The following is a 21,601-nucleotide window of genomic DNA, read 5'->3' on the forward strand; positions in this document are numbered from 1 at the left end:
GGAGATGTGCACTCTTTCCTGTGCATGCGCAAAAGAGCGCACTCTCGCTTTTGGGGAACAGCCCCACCTGCACAGGAAGCGCATAGCGTTTCCCGCTGGACGTCACGCTGGGCGGGCCTTAATTGGCCTGCCCACTTAAAATGGCGGCGGGGCCCGCTTCTCCAGTGGGGATTGGCTCCCTGCCCCCGGAGATTGGGTCGGGCCCACTCAACAGGCAGAAAATTGTGCCCATAGTTTCTGTTTCTATATTACTAGTTAGCTTTTCCCCTCATTATTATCCTTTTAATTATTCTTTTCTAGTTCTTAAAGTCTGTCAAATCCTCTGACCTACTGCTAATGGTGACAGATTGGTACTGTGTTTCTTTAATTTAATCCTATCCTTGACTTCTTTATTTAGCCATGGATGATGAATCCTCCTCAAAGAGCCTTTCTTTCTCACTGGGATAATCTTTGCTGAGAGTTACTTAATATTTCCTGAAAAGTCTGGCACTGAAACTCCCTTCCCCTACCTTTTTACCTAATCTTCCAGTTTACCTTGGCCAGCTCTGCCTTCATACCCTTTTGGTTTAATTTATTTAGTTTTAAAACACTAGTCATGGACCCACACATCTTGCTTTCAAACTGAATATGAAATTCTATGATGTTGTGATCACTGTTACTTAGATGTTTCTTCTTCATGAGGTTATTGAATAATCCTGTCTCATTGCACATTACCAGGTCTAGGATAGCCTGCTCCCCATTTGGTTCTAGAATGTACTGCTATATGAAATTGTCCTGAAAACACTGTGAACTCATTTTCCAGAAATGAGAGTATCTCAGAATGGCTTTCTGTTTCCTTCATTTCAGTTGATAAAAGGGCTTAGTCCGGCTATCCAAGATTTAATCAAGAGTGGGAAACTGACTTTTACTGTAACATCTATTGAAGAAGGGAGCGTGGTTGTTCTATTTACTATGGTGACATCAACAAACATGACTGTCCCTCTATCCGATGTCAAAGTATCGGTTGCTGATTCTTTAAACAAAAGTACAACGTTCGATGTAGACCTTCAAAACACAACCATTTCAGGTAAGAAATTCCACAGCAAGTGTAGTGGAAGGGTCTGTTTCATACAGGGTTAATGTGCAGAACAATACCAGTCAGACAGTGATATAAGAAGGCACATAACCTTGATCTAGGATCAGTGTGGTATTGGCCAAAGTCATGTTAAGACCTAGAATGGAAATAGCTCCACATCTGTGCCCTTCACTATATAGTTGTATATAGTTATAAGTAGTTAATAGATACTTACCATTAACAAACAGAAGACAATGAAGTTCTTTAACAGACACGTTCTGCAACCAACACCATCACAACATAGCAGTGGCAGCTCCAAGATCAAAAATCCTCATCCTCAGCGAAATGCTGAAAGCCTAAGAGAAAGGACAACTTCAACAGGTTCTGAACTGAAGGAAGTTCCGAACTGAAGCTACTGATGTTGAGCAAATGGCTAGAAAAGGCTTCAGAGAGAAGAGCTTGGAAGCTGAAAGCCAGAGGTTTGCTACAGAAAAAGCTTCATTGAATCTCCCTTGGAAGTCCAGGTTCAGCAAGCAGAGTTCATAGACTGCAAGGGTGCACTACATTGTTTTACTTTCCAAGATGAAGCCAGTTCAGAGAGGCCCCTTTTGCTGCTTTAGTCAGAAGCGCCGTTCAAACGAAACCCGCCACTAATCCGTAATCTCCAGCACCAAGCCTTATCACAGGGCTTCCGAGTTGAACAGAAAAAAAACAAATTAATAATTAATTTTCTCAACCCTCGGGAACCTCAGAATCATCCGATTCATTAAACAGGAAGCCTGCGGCTCCTTTAAATGCTTTGTTAATCACTATGCTACATCGCTGATTCAATAAAGTCAGCAGTCTGCCAAACCATGCAGCCACTGTTGAGAATTCCTCTTTCTAAAGTGCGCCACTGCCATTTTGCTGAAGTCACCAAAACAAGCAAGCCTGGGAACTCCTTTTTGTCTCCAAGGAGACCAGCAACTCCGTCTTGGAATCCGGAGATCTGAAACAAACTCCATTGAAAATAAAGATTTAAAGATTACCTTCCAGGTGATTCCCGGGCTCAAAAATCCAATAGCTAGCCCAAACCTCTGCTTCGAAAGGGTCCCTGGCAAAGACAGCAGTTTAAAAGAAAAGCTGAAGCTGGGGAGCAATTTTGAAGAGAGAAAATAATGGTTCCTGTACAGACATTCTTAAATGGGCAATGACATTTAAAGCAGTACTTAAAAAAAAACAAATATTAAATGACCATGTATAAAACATTTAAACTACCAGAACCATTTTGGCAAGGCAAAGGGTAAACCAATCCCAATACTGGAAGTCTTGGAGAAGAAAATTTTTAGATTACTGGAATACATCAAGTCTCAGTAAGAAATCAGAATAAGTCCAGATTAATACATTTTTATACTTTTTTGGTGAACTAACTAAAAAAGTAATCCTAAGGCAGTGCACCGATGGATTCACTACAACCTTTGGTGAAATATTAATAGTCTTTGACAAATGTTTTAATCTTCAAGTAGAGGAGCATGCACAGCTTAAAAAGAGATTTAGAAAACTCCCAACAAAGGACAGCACCCAAACCAACACCTGAGGGTGCCAGATGGGCACAACACTTTCCAGCCACCCCAGTAATATACCTTTATGGGAATCCTCAGATAGAGGGCGGAATTTTCCTTGCCCATTGGCGGCAGGTATGTTTGGTGGTGTGAGCAGGCAATATGGTGAGAAGACCAAAAATTGATTTCACGATGTTGTGAAACCAGTTTGCAATCATCCGCTCTGTTCATCAATGGCGGGTTGCATTTCCCACCATCGGAAGTCGGGAACTTCATTGTAATGCATCTGCAAATCATTATAAGCCCAGCCTGCTGGGATCATTCCCCCAAGCTGGCTCATCACACTGACGTGTTTCACAATTGTAAATAAGCAGGCGAGCTGCAGTTCGCTCGGAACTTCAAGGTTTGTTTGCCTACTTTGCTTCGGGCAGCATTCACGGTCATCAGCGCCAGGCTTCACAGGCAGCACCACATCTCTTTCAGGGGGGCTCACGGGCAGGTCGCTACCTATCAGATCAGCCGTAAGGTGGGAGTGACTTTTCAATGGCTGCAGGGTTAGGGGTCGCTTGGGGAAGGGGGAGAAGTGGCCTCAGGCAAGGGAAGAGGCTGCAGACTGAGGGCTGTATTGGGGAAGGGGGTATCCCAGGGCGTGTGTGGTGGCACAAGTTGATTTGTGCAAGTGGCTTCAAGATGGCGAAGCCTGAGGAGGCAGTCTCCAGAGGAGATGGACATGTGAAGGTGTGTGTGAGAGAATGAGTGCTGATGTCCTTTGATCTGGCAGTGAGTGAGATTCCAGTGAATGTGTTAAAAACAAAAAAACTGCGGATGCTGGAAATCCAAAACAAAAACAGAATTACCTGGAAAAACTCAGCAGGTCCGGCAGCATCGGCGGAGAAGAAAAGAGTTGACGTTTCGAGTCCTCATGACCCTTCGACAGAACTTGAGTTCGAGTCCAGGAAAGAGCTGAAATATAAGCTGGTTTAAGGTGTGTGTGTGGGGGGCGGAGAGATAGAGAGACAGAGAGGTGGAGGGGGTTGGTGTGGTTGTAGCGACAAACAAGCAGTGATAGAAGCAGATCATCAAAAGATGTCAACAACAATACTACAATAGAACACATAGGTGTTAAAGTTAAAGTTGGTGATATTATCTAAACGAATGTGCTAATTAAGAATGGATGGTAGGGCACTCAAGGTATAGCTCTAGTGGGTTTTTTTTTTTATTTTATATAATGGAAATAGGTGGGAAAAGGAAAATCTTTATAATTTATTGGGAAAAAAAAAAAGAAGGGGGAAACAGAAAGGGGGTGGGGATGGGGGAGGGGACTCACGACCTAAAGTTGTTGAATTCAATATTCAGTCCGGAAGGCTGTAAAGTCCCTAGTCGGAAGATGAGGTGTTGTTCCTCCAGTTTGCGTTGGGCTTCACTGGAACAATGCAGCAAGCCAAGGACAGACATGTGGGCAAGAGAGCAGGGTGGAGTGTTAAAATGGCAAGCGACAGGGAGGTTTGGGTCATTCTTGCGGACAGACCGCAGGTGTTCTGCAAAGCGGTCGCCCAGTTTACGTTTGGTCTCTCCAATGTAGAGGAGACCACATTGGGAGCAACGAATGCAGTAGACTAAGTTGGGGGAAATGCAAGTGAAATGCTGCTTCACTTGAAAGGAGTGTTTGGGTCCTTGGACGGTGAGGAGAGAGGAAGTGAAGGGGCAGGTGTTGCATCTTTTGCGTGGGCAAGGGGTTGTGCCATAGGAGGGGGTTGAGGAGTAGGGGGTGATGGAGGAGTGGACCAGGGTGTCCCGGAGGGAGCGATCCCTACGGAATGCCGATAAGGGGGGTGAAGGGAAGATGTGTTTGGTAGTGGCATCATGCTGGAGTTGGCGGAAATGGCGGAGGATGATCCTTTGAATGCGGAGGCTGGTGGGGTGATAAGTGAGGACAAGGGGGACCCTATCATGTTTCTGGGAGGGAGGAGAAGGAGTGAGGGCGGATGCGCGGGAGATGGGCCGGACACGGTTGAGGGCCCTGTCAACGACCGTGGGTGGAAAACCTCGGTTAAGGAAGAAGGAGGACATGTCAGAGGAACTGTTTTTGAATGTAGCATCATCGGAACAGATGCGACGGAGGCGAAGGAACTGAGAGAATGGGATGGAGTCCTTACAGGAAGTGGGGTGTGAGGAGCTGTAGTCGAGATAGCTGTGGGTGTCGGTGGGTTTGTAATGGATATTGGTGGACAGTCTATCACCAGAGATTGAGATGCTGAACGTTCAGTGCTCAGCAAAGGATGCTGAACGTTCAGTGCTCAGCAAAGGACTTAGTTTCATACCCTTACGCCCTCACCTCAATGAATTTCGGGCTCGGCATGATACTGAACTCTTCTTCCGCCGTCTTCGTCTCCGGGCTCACTTCTTTGGGCAGGAGTCCTCTCCCAGTTCAACGGATCCTTTTACCCATCTTCAATATTCTCCCTCCACCTGGACCCCTCCCTCTGGATTCTTACCTTCTCTCGATCTTTTCATTGAGAACTGTCGGCGCGACATTAGTCGTCTCAATTTCTCTGCTCCTCTCACCCATTCTAACCTGTCTCTCTCTGAACTTACTGCACTCCATTCTCTCAGGTCCAACCCTGACATTGTCATCAAACCCGCTGACAAGGGTGGTGCTGTTGTTGTCTGGCGCACTGACCTCTACCACGCGGAGGCTGAGCGTCAACTCGCAGACACTTCCTCCTACCTCTCCCTGGACCATGACCCCACCACTGAACATCAAGCCATTGTTTCCAGGACTGTCACTGACCTCATCTCCTCTGGGGATCTCCCTCCCACAGCTTCCAACCTGATAGTTGCCCAACCTCGGACGGCCCGCTTCTATCTCCTACCCAAAATCCACAAACAGAACTGCCCCGGTAGACCGATCGTCTCAGCTTGCTCCTGCCCCACAGAACTCATTTCTCGTTATCTTGACTCCCTTCTCTCTCCCCTTGTCCAGTCCCTTCCCACCTACATCCGTGATTCCTCTGACACCTTACGTCACATCAACAATTTCCAGTTCCCTGGCCCCTACCGCTTCCTCTTCACCATGGACGTCCAATCCCTCTACACCTCCATCCCCCACCAGGATGGTCTGAGGGCCCTTAGCTTCTTCCTCGAACAGAGGCCCGAACAATCCCCATCCACCACTACTCTCCTCCGTCTGGCTGAACTTGTTCTCACGCTGAACAATTTCTCCTTCAACTCCTCTCACTTCCTCCAAATAAAAGGTGTGGCTATGGGTACCCGCATGGGCCCCAGCTATGCCTGTCTCTTTATGGGGTATGTGGAACATTCCTTGTTGCAGTCCTACTCCGGCCCCCTTCCACAACTCTTTCTCCGGTACATCGATGATTATTTCGGTGCTGCTTCATGCTCTCGTCAGGACTTGGAAAAATTTATTAATTTTGCTTCCAATCTCCACCCCTCCATCATTTTCACGTGGTCCATCTCTGACACTTCCCTTCCCTTCCTTGACCTCTCTGTCTCAATCTCTGGTGATAGACTGTCCACCAATATCCATTACAAACCCACCGACACCCACAGCTATCTCGACTACAGCTCCTCACACCCCACTTCCTGTAAGGACTCCATCCCATTCTCTCAGTTCCTTCGCCTCCGTCGCATCTGTTCCGATGATGCTACATTCAAAAACAGTTCCTCTGACATGTCCTCCTTCTTCCTTAACCGAGGTTTTCCACCCACGGTCGTTGACAGGGCCCTCAACCGTGTCCGGCCCATCTCCCGCGCATCCGCCCTCACTCCTTCTCCTCCCTCCCAGAAACATGATAGGGTCCCCCTTGTCCTCACTTATCACCCCACCAGCCTCCGCATTCAAAGGATCATCCTCCGCCATTTCCGCCAACTCCAGCATGATGCCACTACCAAACACATCTTCCCTTCACCCCCCTTATCGGCATTCCGTAGGGATCGCTCCCTCCGGGACACCCTGGTCCACTCCTCCATCACCCCCTACTCCTCAACCCCCTCCTATGGCACAACCCCTTGCCCACGCAAAAGATGCAACACCTGCCCCTTCACTTCCTCTCTCCTCACCGTCCAAGGACCCAAACACTCCTTTCAAGTGAAGCAGCATTTCACTTGCATTTCCCCCAACTTAGTCTACTGCATTCGTTGCTCCCAATGTGGTCTCCTCTACATTGGAGAGACCAAACGTAAACTGGGCGACCGCTTTGCAGAACACCTGCGGTCTGTCCGCAAGAATGACCCAAACCTCCCTGTCGCTTGCCATTTTAACACTCCACCCTGCTCTCTTGCCCACATGTCTGTCCTTGGCTTGCTGCATTGTTCCAGTGAAGCCCAACGCAAACTGGAGGAACAACACCTCATCTTCCGACTAGGGACTTTACAGCCTTCCGGACTGAATATTGAATTCAACAACTTTAGGTCGTGAGTCCCCTCCCCCATCCCCACCCCCTTTCTGTTTCCCCCTTCTTTTTTTTTTTCCCAATAAATTATAAAGATTTTCCTTTTCCCACCTATTTCCATTATATAAAATAAAAAAAAAAAACCCACTAGAGCTATACCTTGAGTGCCCTACCATCCATTCTTAATTAGCACATTCGTTTAGATAATATCACCAACTTTAACTTTAACACCTATGTGTTCTATTGTAGTATTGTTGTTGACATCTTTTGATGATCTGCTTCTATCACTGCTTGTTTGTCGCTACAACCACACCAACCCCCTCCACCTCTCTGTCTCTCTATCTCTCCGCCCCCCACACACACACCTTAAACCAGCTTATATTTCAGCTCTTTCCTGGACTCGAACTCAAGTTCTGTCGAAGGGTCATGAGGACTCGAAACGTCAACTCTTTTCTTCTCCGCCGAGGCTGCCGGACCTGCTGAGTTTTTCCAGGTAATTCTGTTTTTGTTCCAGTGAATGTGTGATTGCCTTGTGAATGTGTGAGTTTAGAGTGATGAGATGGTTGCTTTATTCTGGTGGCGCAGACGAGATCACTCATCCTCTATCTGCATTAAATGGCCAGTCTCTTCTGTGCAGCATTGGCTCTGATCACCATTGTCATCACCTATCGAGCGGGGCTGGGGTTGTTGGCAGGGGTGGAGGCTGCAGCCTTCTTGCCTTTCAGGGTCATGTCTTCTGTGCAGCAGCCCTGAGCTGGAAGCATTGAGAGGAGTGCATGCGGCTGCATTTTGAATATGGCACTTGGCGTGATGAAGTGACGAGGTGATGGCGCGGCAGGCAAATTGGAGCCCACACGACGCGTTTCCCAGAAATACATAATTAATGAGGCAGAATTGGGATGATACGACGTGAAAAGCAGCCAGCAGATAAATCGTTCTTTTTTCTGCCCACTACCGCACTTAGTGCAAATCTGGGACAATTCCGCTTTGAAGTCCAGAAGTGGCAGAACAGCAGAACCAACTCAATAAGACTCTGCTCAATTACAAGAACACACAAGATGAAGTACTTGAGCTTTGTAACAGAAAGGAAAAACCTGTTGGAGGACCTTCTCATGCTACAAGGATCCCTCAGGTCCAAATATGTCCCTTGCGAACATTGTGAAGCAAAACAAAACAAATCGAATGCCGCTCTGAAAAAGCTGATGACCCAGTTTCCAGGGGAGACGCGGGAGTGTTCACTGTTCCGGGAGGAAGCCGAGAGGCACAAGAACGAGACTGGGCTGCTGAAGGAAGCAGTTGTACATTTGGAAGGAACTTTGGAAAAATGTTACATTCCTAAAGAGGTATGCGAAGCGATCGCAACACAACATGGAATGGCAAGCAAAGGTATGAGTCCTCACTAAAGAATGCGAGGTCTCCCTAAAACAATTGGCAGAAGCGCAATTGCAGAACGTGAACTTGAAAGGCAGCACAGAGGAATTATACCTGGCAAGGGAAAAGCGATCAGTGGAGAGAATACAACATGGAGCAGCAAAAAAAGCTTTGAGCTGATGTATGTCCTCATAATCAGCCTTTCTCTCTCCTGAGCAGGGATACCTGTGTAGCCCAGGATCTTCTCCAGACAGCAGTGGACATAAAGACTACCACGGTGATTCGCCAGCCAGAACAGCACAGTCCTGAGTACTTGAACACTAAAGAGTATTCAGACTCAGAATTCACCTTCGAATGATCAGCAGCCTGAGAAGCCTCTAACTCCAAATGCGAGGATGGTTCAGCTGGTCGACACATCAACCCACTATGCCCAACTACAGCTTGCTGCAACCACAGGGCTTGCTGGAACCTGGCAGCAGTCTCTCACCATCAACAACAAAAAGCAGAGGTCAGCACATCTTCTCAACCTCCTTCCCCTCACAGGAACGCTCTTCCCCAACCTCAGATGGTTTCAAGATGGCCCATGAGGAAAAATTAAGAAAAAAAAAACAGCGCCAAGGAGATGAATAACATGTTTGCCCACCCCGCAAGAAGCAATTGAGAGTAACAGCAACCATGGATAAACACAACAGCCGAACAGACCAGGTGTGGTTCAACATGCAGCAATGGGAAAAAAAAGAATGAAAGAATACCTAAATGCCAGCCCAATATTAAAGCCAACAGCAAGAACCAGAACCAACAGAGCCTGCCATTCTCCCAACAGGACAGCCAACAAAATGTGTAAGGGTTATAAGGCTGCCAGATTGCCTGAACCTCTAACTTTAAGGGGGGAGATGGTGTACTGAGAATGTTGCTAATGTTAATATCGTAATAGCAATAATACTGGAATAGTATAAAGGATGTAACAATAAGGTAAATGCATGAAACTTATAACAGTGTAAGACCTGAAGTAAACAAAAGTAACTCTATATCCACGGAATGAAGTCAGGGGGAACTGACAGGGGGAAGCTCGGACGGGCAGTAAAAAATCCCTGTTAATTGTGCTGTTAATAGGCTTACTAGCCCTCTTATTTGTCGGCGGGTGCAAGTCCGAGTTTAGCGCACCCCCGCCAACCAAAATATCGCGTGAGTGCGCGATGATGTTGGGATGCTCGCCCGATGTCATTGCGCGCTATTTTACGCTCGAGCGTGTCAGGCACGAACCCGCATGCTGAGTAAAATATTCTGCCCTCAAAGTGGATATATGATTCCAAACTTGGCTTTTCTGGAGGTTGTTAGGAAAATGGGAAGACTGAGGACTGGGTAGGATTCCACAGTTTTGGGATTCCTGACAAAGCATATATTGGTGTGGGTGATGATCCAATGAGGTTTGATTCCATCAGTTGAGAAGAAGGAGCATGTCAGCCCTGAATAATGTTTAATTTGGTGGCCAATGCTGACTTTGCTCCTCCTTCAGGTACCATGCCCTAAGAGGGAATTGGTGACCATGGAATTCCATTGGATTGATCCATGGTTATGCTTGGAAAAGTACTACAGTGGTTTGCCATTGCTTTCTGCAAAATGGCTGACCAGAAAACTCACCCACTTTTACCAATTGCCATCAGGTACATTGGAAGGATTTTCAGTAGTTAATCATGAAGATGAGCAGGGGAGTTAACCCTGTTGTCCTGTCCTATTTATCCATCAATTGACATGACAAAAAACGATGATCTGCTCATTATCACATTGCTGTTTGTTAGGACTTACTGCGTGTTTATTGGTGTCTGCATTTCCTACATTACAACAGCAACTACACTTCAAAAACACCTCCTGGCTGTGAATCACTTTCAGATTTTCACAGGTCATGAAAGGTGTGATGTAAATGCAAGGCTTTCTTCTTCACTTACCAAAACAAAGAAATCAAAACATTTTGACTTTACCGTATTGAGGCTTTCAGTTGACTACTTCAGAACAAGCTCTCTCTTGTCATCTAGGTTCTAGGGTTAGGTTTAGCCCTAACGCAGTGATACACATTAAAAAGTGTAAGATCTGAATTTGTTCTTGGCATTCTGTTGTGCAACCAAGACATTGATTAATTTGCACTGTCTGTAGATGCCACGTGCAGGAAAAAATAACTTGGTGGGATTAAAATGGCCTCGGAATCTGAGCAGAAGTGTTTTTTTCTTAATGCTATTTTCAACAAACTGTTCAAGGAAAGAACAGGGTGAAAATCGTGAAATCGCATTCACAATTCAGTTGGAATTAGCAAATACTCGGCAGTCTGACAAAGTCACTAAGCAACCAAAGGAAATCTTCCTCCAATCGACCTTAACCCTGATTCCAGAAAGACACATTGCGAATTTCTCCATTTCCTTCACCATTCATCCTTATGCCAAATCCCAATGTGATTCCCAATTTGATTCCAGTTTGTGTCAAATTATGAGCAGTTTTATGCTTTAGGTTTGTATCTTTTGGAAGCTGGGTTTTAAGTCCTCACCCTTACTTCATTCAGGGCTTCTGCAAGCAGAAGAGAATGTAGATAAGCATTCTTTATGACCGAATCAAAACTGACTGCATTATCCAGCTCATGTCATGTGGCCCACTTCTCCATGCTGTTTTGGGATTTTTCTGTATTAATTGTTACTCACCATTAGGAGGTAACATTTCTATTGGAGTAAAGTGAGGAATGAGGAGTCACGTGAAACTCCATACTTATCAGTTCTTCAAATACTTCCAAGCTGGTTAAATTCAGATTGAAGCAACGTTCTAACACAGATCTTACCTCTTCACTACAGACAGAGACAGCTGCCAGCCTGGGCTGAATGATTGTTCGGTTAATGGAACTTGTATCAGGCAGAATGCAACTTACACCTGTCAGTGTAACGCTGGGTTCACAGACACAAGCCCCAATGCACCTGGAAGGATATGTGAAGGTAGGACATTGCCTGGGTTTGATATGACTCAACTGTTGGTTAAAGTAACTGGTGTTTTGAGTGATTGTGTTGATCTAATTCTTGTTTCAGACTTTGGCCAGTTTTAAACTGGAAACAACACAAAAGCCTGGATTTCCGCCCCAAGGTTGGGAATACAGAGTCGGGTAATTTCCCGGCCCCATGAACCTGACTCTCGAAAATGTAGCCCAGAAGATGGGATTTTCATTCAGTGGGGTTCGGGGCGAAATGTTAATCAGACTTGCCACCCCCTGAACGGGTATGGAAGCAAGCTGGTCACAAGGCCTGTCCCTCTGCAACGGCAGCTTGTCAAAGTTTGAAAAAAAATTCCTCACCCTTCAGCACCCTCTCACAAACTGCCCATGCCCCATCCATGCCAACACATGCCATCTCATACCGTTTACCCTCCAAGTGACCCCCCCATATACTTCATGTCACCTTAAGGCCCCCACCCACCCCCATTTGACAATTAGTCTTGGCACGTCCTCTTAACAGTTCTGACAGGTCCTCTTCACAATATTGACAGGTCCTCTTTACAGCCTCGACAAGTCCTGTTCACAATTCTGGCAGCTCCCTTTGACAGGTCTGATTGACAGGTGCTTCTGACAGTTCTAAAGGTTGATTTGGACAGGTCTGTTGACCATTCCAATAAGCTTGACAGCAATTTTTTAATGCACTTTCTACGCACATTTATGTCTACCTTTAACATTTCTAAAGAACATTTGATCTACCCCAAAGGGACCTGACCTCCACCAAAAGACATATTACCTCTCCAAAAGGTGTCTCAGAACCAGTTCCAAAGAGATGCCCTACCTCTGTTACCAGGGCTTTTTGGATATCCAAATGAACCCAGCAAGTTCCGACATGTTCTTACCTAGTCTAATCTGCACACTACGGATTCCACACTCCTGTCCTTCCAAAATCCCACTGAAGGGGAGGCAGCTGGTGAGTTAAATGTCCAGCTGCCTCTGTTAATCAGGCATGCACAAACTCCATCCTGACACCAGCCCCATCTCTCCGAAGATGAAAAATCCAGGACTTCGAAATTCCACCTGTTTTCCGGGACTTTCGCCAAAATAGAGAACCTCTCTGTCATGCTAAAGATCCAGACCTAGGTTAAACTAAATTGGGAATGTTCTAAAGTCATAGAATATTTCAGGACAGAAGAAGGCCATTCAGTCCATACCACCTGCACTAGTTCTTCGAAAGAGTTCTCCAATTAGTCCCATTGCCCAGCCCTTTCCTTTGCAACTATTTAATTACTTCTCATTTTTTCTTTCACTTGCGAGCTTTAGATACCAAGATGGCAAGTGATACACTTCTGGTTCACAGTTTGATACATACAGCACCCACCATATTGAATGCTTTGGAGCACAATTTACTGACACCATTGATTTTCTAGGCCTACATATTTGCTTCTAGCGCTTTCAACTTTCTTCAGCAATTTTATAGAATCATTGAAAGTTCATAGCACAGAAAGAGTCCACTTGGCCCATCATGTCTGTGTCTGCTGAAATACACACCGCCCAGCCTAATCCCAATTTCCAACATTTGGTCCATAGCCCTGCAGGTTACAGTGCTTGAGATGCGTATCCAGGCACCTTGTAAATGAGTCGAGGGTTTCTGCATCTAATACCCTTTCAGGCAGTGAGTTCCAAACCTCCACAACCCTCTGGATGAAAATATTTTTCCTCATCTCCCCTCTAATCCTTCTACTAATCACTTTAAATCTATGTGATTAGTCACTGCCCTCTCTGCTAAAGTAAAGAGGCCCTTCCCAGCCACTCTGTCCAGGCCCCTCACAATCTTGTACAACTCAATTAAATCTCCCCTCAGCCTCCTCTGTCCCAACGAGAACAGCCCCAGCCTATTCGATCCTTCCTCATAGCTGCAATTTTCCAGTCCTGGCAACATCCTTGTAAATCTCCTTTGTACCGTCTCTAATGCAATTGCATCCTTTTTGTAACAAGGTAACCAGAACTGAACACAGCACAGGCTACACAGTTGTGGCCTAACTAATGATTTATACAGTTCCAGCATGATCATCCTGCTCTCATATTCTATGCCTCGGCTAATAAATGAAAGGATTCCAGATGCCTTCTAAGCTGCCTTATGAACCTGTCCTGCTACCTTCAGGGATCTGTGGACATTCACTCCTAATCTCTAACTTCCTGTACTCCTCTCAATACCCTATCACTTGTTGTGTAATCCTTTGCCTTGTTTGGCCTACCTAAATGCATCACATCGCATTTCTCTTGGGCTGAATTCCATTTGCCACTTTTCTGCCCAACTGACCAGTCCACTGATATTGCCTACAGCAATCCTCCTCACTATCTACTGCGTGGCCAATTTTGTGTCATCTACAAATTTCTTGATCACTGCCCCTACATTTAGGTCTAAATCATTAATATATGCCACAAAAAGGAGGGGGCCTATCACTGAGTCCTGCGGAACCCCACTAGAAACAGCCTTCCAGACACAAAAACATCCATCAACAATTACCCTTTGTTTCCTTCTGCTGAGCCAATTTTATATCCAGTTTGCTACATTCCCCTGGATCCCATGGGGTTTTATTTTTTTAACCAGTCTGCCATGTGGAACTTTTTCAAAAGCCTTGCTAAAATCCACATAGACCACATCAACTGCAGTACCCTCATCAATCCTCCTTGTTACTTCCTCAAAAAATTCAACCAAATTAGTCAGGCTTTCCCTTAAGTAATCCACACTGACTATCCTTGATTAATCCATGCCTTTCTAGGTGACAGTTTATCCTGTCCCTCAGAATTGATTTCAATAATTTGCCCTTTACCAAGGTCAGACTGACTGGCCTGTAATTATTCAGTCTATCCCTCACTCTCTTTTTAAACAAGGATACAACCTTGCAGACCTCCAATCCTGCGACACCACACCTATATCCAGTGAGGATTGGAAAACAATGGCCAGACCCTCCACAATTTTCTCCCTGGATTCTTTTAACAACCTGGGTACCTTACATCCAGCCCTGGTGATTTATCCACTTTCAAGGATGCTAATCCCCTGAATATTTCTTCTCTCCCTATGTTTATCACATCCAGTACTTCACACTCCTCCTCCTTAATACTGTCGGAGTTCCCCTTTTCCCTGAGAGACCCCCCCACACTCAAGTTTGTGATACCAGATTCATGCGTGTACGGCTCAAACAGAACGACCGGTGAGATAAGTTTCTTCTGATAATTCACAATTACTTTACTGAATCACCCACAACTCCACAGTACAAAACCCAAAATCTAAAACAACATATTCCCAGCACTTGACACAAAGTCACCACGATTCAGTTAAAACTTACAAAAACATAGGCAAAACGCCATGTCCTGTCCTGAAACCTTAAGAAAAACCCTCAGACCAAGATCACCAAGATATAGCTGAAACAAGTTATAAGGTATTGGCAAAGAAAACACCAATTTTTCACCCCAAACCTTCACAAAACCCTCAGACCAATATCACTATAATTTGCCTGAAGCTTACAATCCCCAACACGGCTGGTATGTCGGTGTTAATTGTAGGCCTGAGTCAAGGTGACCAAATTCAACCCTTCTTTCGACTGCAGCCCAAAACCTTCAGGCCAGTGTCACCATGATATGGCTGAAAACACTTACAAACCCCAACAAGACTGGCCTTTCTGGTGAGAACTGTAGGTCCGTGAGCCAGGTTGACCCTTCCTGAACCTCCTTCTTGACTGCAATCCACTGCTCAGATCTGCTCTGCTTTTATAATAATTTAACTCAGACATGTCAAAATATATTTCCTGTTGTTCAAATGCCCATTAGTTGATTCCACACAAAGTCCAGGCAAATGTCATCAGCTCCTGCTGATTGAAACAATACAGGGTTTTCCATGGAAGATGTATCCAGACGAATATTACCCACTCTCATTGTATGAGCAATTTTCCTGCTGTTTGAGGTGGCACAGTAACAGCACAGTAACAGCACACTGGCTCCAAAGTTAATGAGGGTTTGAATGACCCTATTCCAGTACTATTGTCTGTGGTGATTGGATAATTCCTTGAACGTATTGCATCGATGTTATGTCCTTTGTGCCATTGTATTGGGTAATCAGACTTCTTGATCATGTTAGTTCAATGTCAAAACCCTTTTGATGAGTCACTGTGTTTTCAATAAATGTCTGAATTAACCTCTTGCTGCCCAATCCCGTACTGCTGACTGCAGCTTATCTTTTTGAAATTTATTGTTCCATAAATTTCCCAGTTGCAGGGGATTTCGACCCTGTCTGCGTTCCCCTCTTTTGTGAATGCAGACACACAGTGTTCATTAAGAACCATACCCACTTCCTCAGCCTTCACACATAGGTTACCTTTTCTGTCTTTTATGGGCCCTGCTCTTTCCTTAGTTGTCCTCTTACTCTTAATGTATTGTTTTGGGCCCTCCTTGATTTTGCTTGCCAATATTCTTTCATGCCCTTTCTTTACTTCCCTAATTTCCTTATTAATTTCACCCCTCCTCTTTCTACACTCCTCTTGGCTTTCTGTAGTATTGAGTTCTTGGTGTCTAACATAAGCTTTCCCTTTCTGCCTTACCTTAACCCTGTAAGGCCCTTGACATCCAGGGGCTCAAGATTTGACTGTCTCACCTTTTTTTTTTGTGGGAACATGTTTACCCTGAACCCCTTGATTCTCCCCTTTGAATGCACCCCTCCCCCCCGACTGCTCCAACACTGATTTATCTTCAAGTAACTGTTTCCAGTCCACCTTAGCTAAATCAGTCCTCAGCTCAGTATAATCGGCCTTGCCACAGTTTAGAACTTGGACTTCTGTTTTATCTTTGTCATTTTCCATAATTATGTTAAAGGTAATTGAATTATGATCATTACCACCAAAAGGCTCTCCCACTGTCACTAATTCCACTTGCCCAGCTTCATTTCCTAAAACTTAGTCCAGAAGGAGAGTGGGGATAGCTGATTCTCTGGCGTTGTGCCCCACTGTTTGCAAGCAACAAAAGGCTAAATTCAGAATTATTCTCCTGGTGTTTCATTTTTTTGTAGTTCTGAGCTGCTAATGGGTTTCCCTGAATTTTTTCATTCTCATATAAAAAAAAACAAGACCTCTTCTGTCATGCCATGCTCCCCATTTCTGAGGCCACCTATTGTCTGCATTCCAGTTGTGTGACTTTAATGCACTAAAACCCTGAATGCTCCTCAAGTGATGGCCTGGAACATTGTCACTATGTGAAACAATAGGTTCATGGGAACAATTTTTGATTGTGATATGGTGAGAAATTGAACTACAAGGTTCTGAACAATTTTGTTTAAAATTTGTCCTCTTCAATTTTTATTGCAGTTTCCATCATTTCCTCAGCGAGTCCAACTCTGATCACCATTTCTTCAACCAGTGAAAATCCAAACACCATCACACCCTCGCCCAGCACTCCAACAACCAACACTCTTACCACAACACTCAGCACCAATCCAATCACTTCCGTTGTTACCACCACCACCTCAACCACCACCATCCCAACCATCACCACTCCAATAACAATACCACTAACCACCTCAGCCAAAAAATCCAATACCACCCCAACTACCAACCCAACCACCAAGCCAACCACTGCCCATAACTCCACACCAACTACCAACGCAATCATTATTCTGACCTCCAATTCATCCACTGATCCAACCACAAGATCAACTTCCTCCTCAACCTCCACCCAAACCTCCTCAATAATCACCCCAACCTCAACCGCAACCTTCTCCTCAAATGCCACCTCAACCGCCTCAACAAACACCCCAACCTCCTCCTCACACTCCAGCCCAACCACCTCAACAATCACCCCAACCTCGACCCCAACCTCCAACTCAAAGTCCACCCTAACCACCTCAACAATCAGCCCAACCTCAACCCCAACCTCCTCCACAAACTCCACCCTAACCGCTTCAACAATCACTCCAACCTCAACCCCAACCACCTCCTCAAACTCCACCCTAACTGCTTCAACAATCACCCCAACCTCAACCCCAAACTTCTCCTCAAACTCCACCTCAACTGCCTCAACAATCACCTCAACTTCTTCTTCGAACTCCACTCCAACCACCTCAACAATCAGCCCAACCTCAACCCCAACCTCCTCTTCAAACTCCACCCTAACCGTTTCAACAAACAGCCAAACTTCCTCCTCAAACTCCACCCTAACAGCCTCAACAATCACTCCAACCTCAACCCAACCCTCATCCTCAAACTCCACCCTAACCACCTCAACAATCACCCCAACCTCAACCCCAAACTCCTCCTCAAACTCCACCTCAACCGCCTCAACAATCACCCCAACCTCAACCCCAACCTCCTCTTCAAACTCCATCCCAATCGCTTCCACAATCACCCCAACCTCAACCCCAACCTCCTCCTCAAACTCCACCCTAACAGCCTCAACAATCACTCCAACCTCAACCCCACCCTCATCCACAAACTCCACCCTAACCACCTCAACAATCACCCCAACCTCAACCCCAACCTCCTCCTCAAACTCCACCTCAACCACCTCAAAAATCACCCCAACCTCAACCCAAACCTCCTCCTCAAACTCCACCCTAACCGCCTCAACAATCACCCCAACCTCAACCCAACCCTCCTCCTCAAACTCCGCCCTAACTGCCTCAACAATAACCCCAACCTCAACCCCAAACTCCTCCTCAAACCCCACCTCAACTGCCTCAACAATCACCCCAACCTCAACCCCAACCTCCTCTTCTAACTCCGTCTCAACTGCCTCAACAATCACCACAATCTCAAATCCAGCCTCCTCCTCAAACTCCTCCCCAACTGCCTCAGAACTCACCCAAACTTCCTCCTCAGATTCCAGCCTAACCACCTCAACAATCACCCCAACCTCAACCCCAAATTCCTCCTCAAACTCCACCCAAACCATCTCAACAATCAGTCGAACCTCAACCCCAACCTCCTCCTCAAACTCCACCTCAAACGCCTCAACAATCACCCCAACCTCCTTTTCAAACTCCACCCCAACCGCTTTCACAATCACCCCAACCTCAACTCCAACCTCCTCCTCAAACTCCATCCCAACCACCTCAAAAATCCCCCCAACCCCAACCCAAACCTCCTCCTCAAACTCCACCCCAACCGCTTTCACAATCACCCCAACCTCAACCCCAACCTCCTCCTCAAACTCTATCCCACCTGCCTCAAAAATCACCCCAACCTCAACCCCAACCTCCTCCTCAAACTCCACCCTAACCGCCTCAACAATCACTCAAACATCCTCCTCAAACTCCATCCTAACCGCCTCAAAAATCACCCCAACCTCAACCCAAACCTCCTCCTCAAACCCCACTACAACTGCCTCAACAATCACTCAAACCTCAACACCATCCTCCTCCTCAACCTCCATCCCAACCGCCTCATTAATTACCCCAACCTCAACCCCAACGTCCACCTCAAACTCCACCTCATCCACCTCAAGAATCATTCCAACCTCAACCCCAACCTCCTTTCCAAACTCCACTCTAACTACTTCAACAATCACCCCAACCTCCTCTTCAAACTCCACCCCAACCCCTTCCACAACCACCTCAAACTCCTCCTCAAACTCCACGCTAACCGTCTCAACAATCACCGCAACCTCAACCCCAACCTCCTCCTCAACCTCCATCCCAACTGCCTCAGTAATCACCCCAAACTCAATCCCAACCTCCACCTCAAACTCCACCTCAACCACCTCAAGAATCACCCCAACCTCCTCCTCAAACTCCACTCCAACCTCTTCAACAATCACTCCAACCTCAACCCCAACCTCCTCCGCAAACTCCACCTCAACTACGTCAGCAATCGACCAATCTTCAACCACACCCTCCTCTTCAAACTCCATCACAACCGCCTCAGTAATCACTCCAACCTCAACCCTGAACTCCTCCTCAAACTCCACCCCAACTGCCTCAACAATCAGCCAAACGTCCTCCTCAAACTCCACCCCAACTGCCTCAACAATGTCCCAAATTTCCTCGTCAAACTCCACCCTAACCGCCTCAACAATCACTCCAACCTCAACCCCAACTTCTTCATCAAACTCCACCCTAACCACCTCAACAACCACTCCAACCTCAATCCCAACCTCCTCGTCAAACCCCACCCCAACCGCATCCACAATCACCCAAACCTCAACCCCAACCTCCTCTTCAAACTCCATCCCAACCACCTCAGTAATCACTCCAAACTCAACCCCCACCTCCTCTTCAAACTCCACACCAACAGCTTCCACAATCACCCCAACCTCAATCCCAACCTCCTCTTCAAGCTCCACCCTAACCGCCTCAACAATCACCCAAACCTCAACCCCATACTCCTCCTCAACCTCCATCTCAACTGTCTCAACACTCACCCAAACCTCAACTCCAAACTCCTCCACAAACTCCATCCCAACCGCCTCAGTAATCACCCCAACCTCAACGCCAAGCTCCTCCTCAAACTCCACCTCAACCGCCTCAACAATCACACCAACCTCAACACCAGACACCTCCTCAAACTCCACTCCAACCACCTCAGAAATCATCCCAACCTCAACACCAACCTCCTCTTCAAACTCCATCCCAACTGCCTCAGTAATCACCCCAAACTTAACCCCAAGCTCCTCTTCAAATTCCTCCCCAACTGCTTCCACAATCACCCCAACCTCAACCTCAACCTCCTCCTCAAACTCCACCCTAACTGCCTCAACAATCACACCAACCTCAACCCCAATTTCCTCCTCTACCTCCATCCCAACCGCCTCAACAATCACCCCAACCTCAACCCTAACCTCCTCTTCAAACTCCACCCTAACCGCCTCAACAATCATTCCAACCTCAATCCCAACCTCCTCTTCAAATTCCACCCCAACCTCTTCCACAATCACCTCAACCTCAACCCCAACCTTCTCCTCAAACTCCACCCTAACCACCTCAAGAATCACTCCAACCTCAACCGCAAACTCCTTCCCAAACTCCACCTCAACCGCCTCAACAATGACCCCAACCTCAACCCGAACCTCCTCCACAAACTCCACCTCAACCGCCTCAACAATCACCCTAACCTCAACTCCAACCTCCTCCTCAACCTCCATCCCAACCACCTCAGTAATCACCCCAACATCAACCCCAACCTCCACATCAAACTCCACCTCATCTGCCTCAACAATCACCCCAACCTCCCTCTCAAACTCCACCCCAACAGCCTCAACAATCACCCAAATGTCCTCCTCAAACTCCACCTCCACCATCTCAACAATCACCCTAACCTCAATCCCAACCCCATCCTCAACCTCCATCCCAAGCGCCTCAGTATTCACCCCAACCTCAACTCCAATCTCCTCCTCAAACTCCACTTCAACCACCTCAACAATCACCCCAACCTCAACCCCAAACTTCTCCTCAAACTCCACCTCAACTGCCTCAACAATCACCTCAACTTCTTCTTCGAACTCCACTCCAACCACCTCAACAATCAGCCCAACCTCAACCCCAACCTCCTCTTCAAACTCCACCCTAACCGTTTCAACAAACAGCCAAACTTCCTCCTCAAACTCCACCCTAACAGCCTCAACAATCACTCCAACCTCAACCCAACCCTCATCCTCAAACTCCACCCTAACCACCTCAACAATCACCCCAACCTCAACCCCAAACTCCTCCTCAAACTCCACCTCGACCGCCTCAACAATCACCCCAACCTCAACCCCAACCTCCTCTTCAAACTCCATCCCAATCGCTTCCACAATCACCCCAACCTCAACCCCAACCTCCTCCTCAAACTCCACCCTAACAGCCTCAACAATCACTCCAACCTCAACCCCACCCTCATCCACAAACTCCACCCTAACCACCTCAACAATCACCCCAACCTCAACCCCAACCTCCTCCTCAAACTCCACCTCAACCACCTCAAAAATCACCGCAACCTCAACCCAACCCTCCTCCTCAAACTCCGCCCTAACTGCCTCAACAATCACCCCAACCTCAACCCCAACCTCCTCTTCTAACTCCGTCTCAACTGCCTCAACAATCACCACAATCTCAAATCCAGCCTCCTCCTCAAACTCCTCCCCAACTGCCTCAGAACTCACCCAAACTTCCTCCTCAGATTCCAGCCTAACCACCTCAACAATCACCCCAACCTCAACCCCAAATTCCTCCTCAAACTCCACCCAAACCATCTCAGCAATCAGTCGAACCTCAACCCCAACCTCCTCCTCAAAC

General features: G+C 46.7%; 2 protein-coding genes across 2 annotated transcripts in view; both read left to right on the forward strand.

Annotated features, from left to right (window-relative positions):
• LOC121290412 (mucin-2-like) overlaps positions 1 to 17,800 on the forward strand; it is a gene marked incomplete at its 3' end in the record, with an annotated part of 51,892 nt that extends 34,092 nt beyond the window's left edge. The window contains exons 9-11 of the mRNA XM_041210852.1: positions 847 to 1,066; positions 11,213 to 11,350; positions 16,701 to 17,800. Of these exons, the coding sequence (XP_041066786.1) occupies positions 847 to 1,066; positions 11,213 to 11,350; positions 16,701 to 17,800 (1,458 nt within the window). The remainder of the gene's footprint in view (positions 1 to 846; positions 1,067 to 11,212; positions 11,351 to 16,700) is intronic.
• Positions 17,801 to 19,357: 1,557 nt separating this feature from the next.
• LOC121290413 (mucin-5AC-like) lies at positions 19,358 to 21,384 on the forward strand. The gene is made up of 2 exons (XM_041210853.1): positions 19,358 to 20,482; positions 20,680 to 21,384. Exons 1-2 carry the CDS (start codon positions 19,358 to 19,360, stop codon positions 21,382 to 21,384), a joined length of 1,830 nt encoding a protein of 609 aa, XP_041066787.1.
• The last annotated feature ends 217 nt before the right edge of the window (positions 21,385 to 21,601 follow it).

Source organism: Carcharodon carcharias, chromosome 18 (assembly GCF_017639515.1).
Source record: "Carcharodon carcharias isolate sCarCar2 chromosome 18, sCarCar2.pri, whole genome shotgun sequence".
NCBI lineage: Eukaryota > Metazoa > Chordata > Chondrichthyes > Lamniformes > Lamnidae > Carcharodon > Carcharodon carcharias.

What these genes read in the sequence shown, in the direction of transcription:
- LOC121290413 (XM_041210853.1), top strand. Translation starts at nt 19,358, where the DNA reads ATGTCCCAAATTTCCTCGTCAAACTCCACCCTAACCGCCTCAACAATC. An exon ending in CCTCCATCCCAACCACCTCA is followed by an intron (nt 20,483 to 20,679) that starts GTAATCACCCCA and finishes CTCCATCCCAAG; the next exon opens with CGCCTCAGTATTCACCCCAA.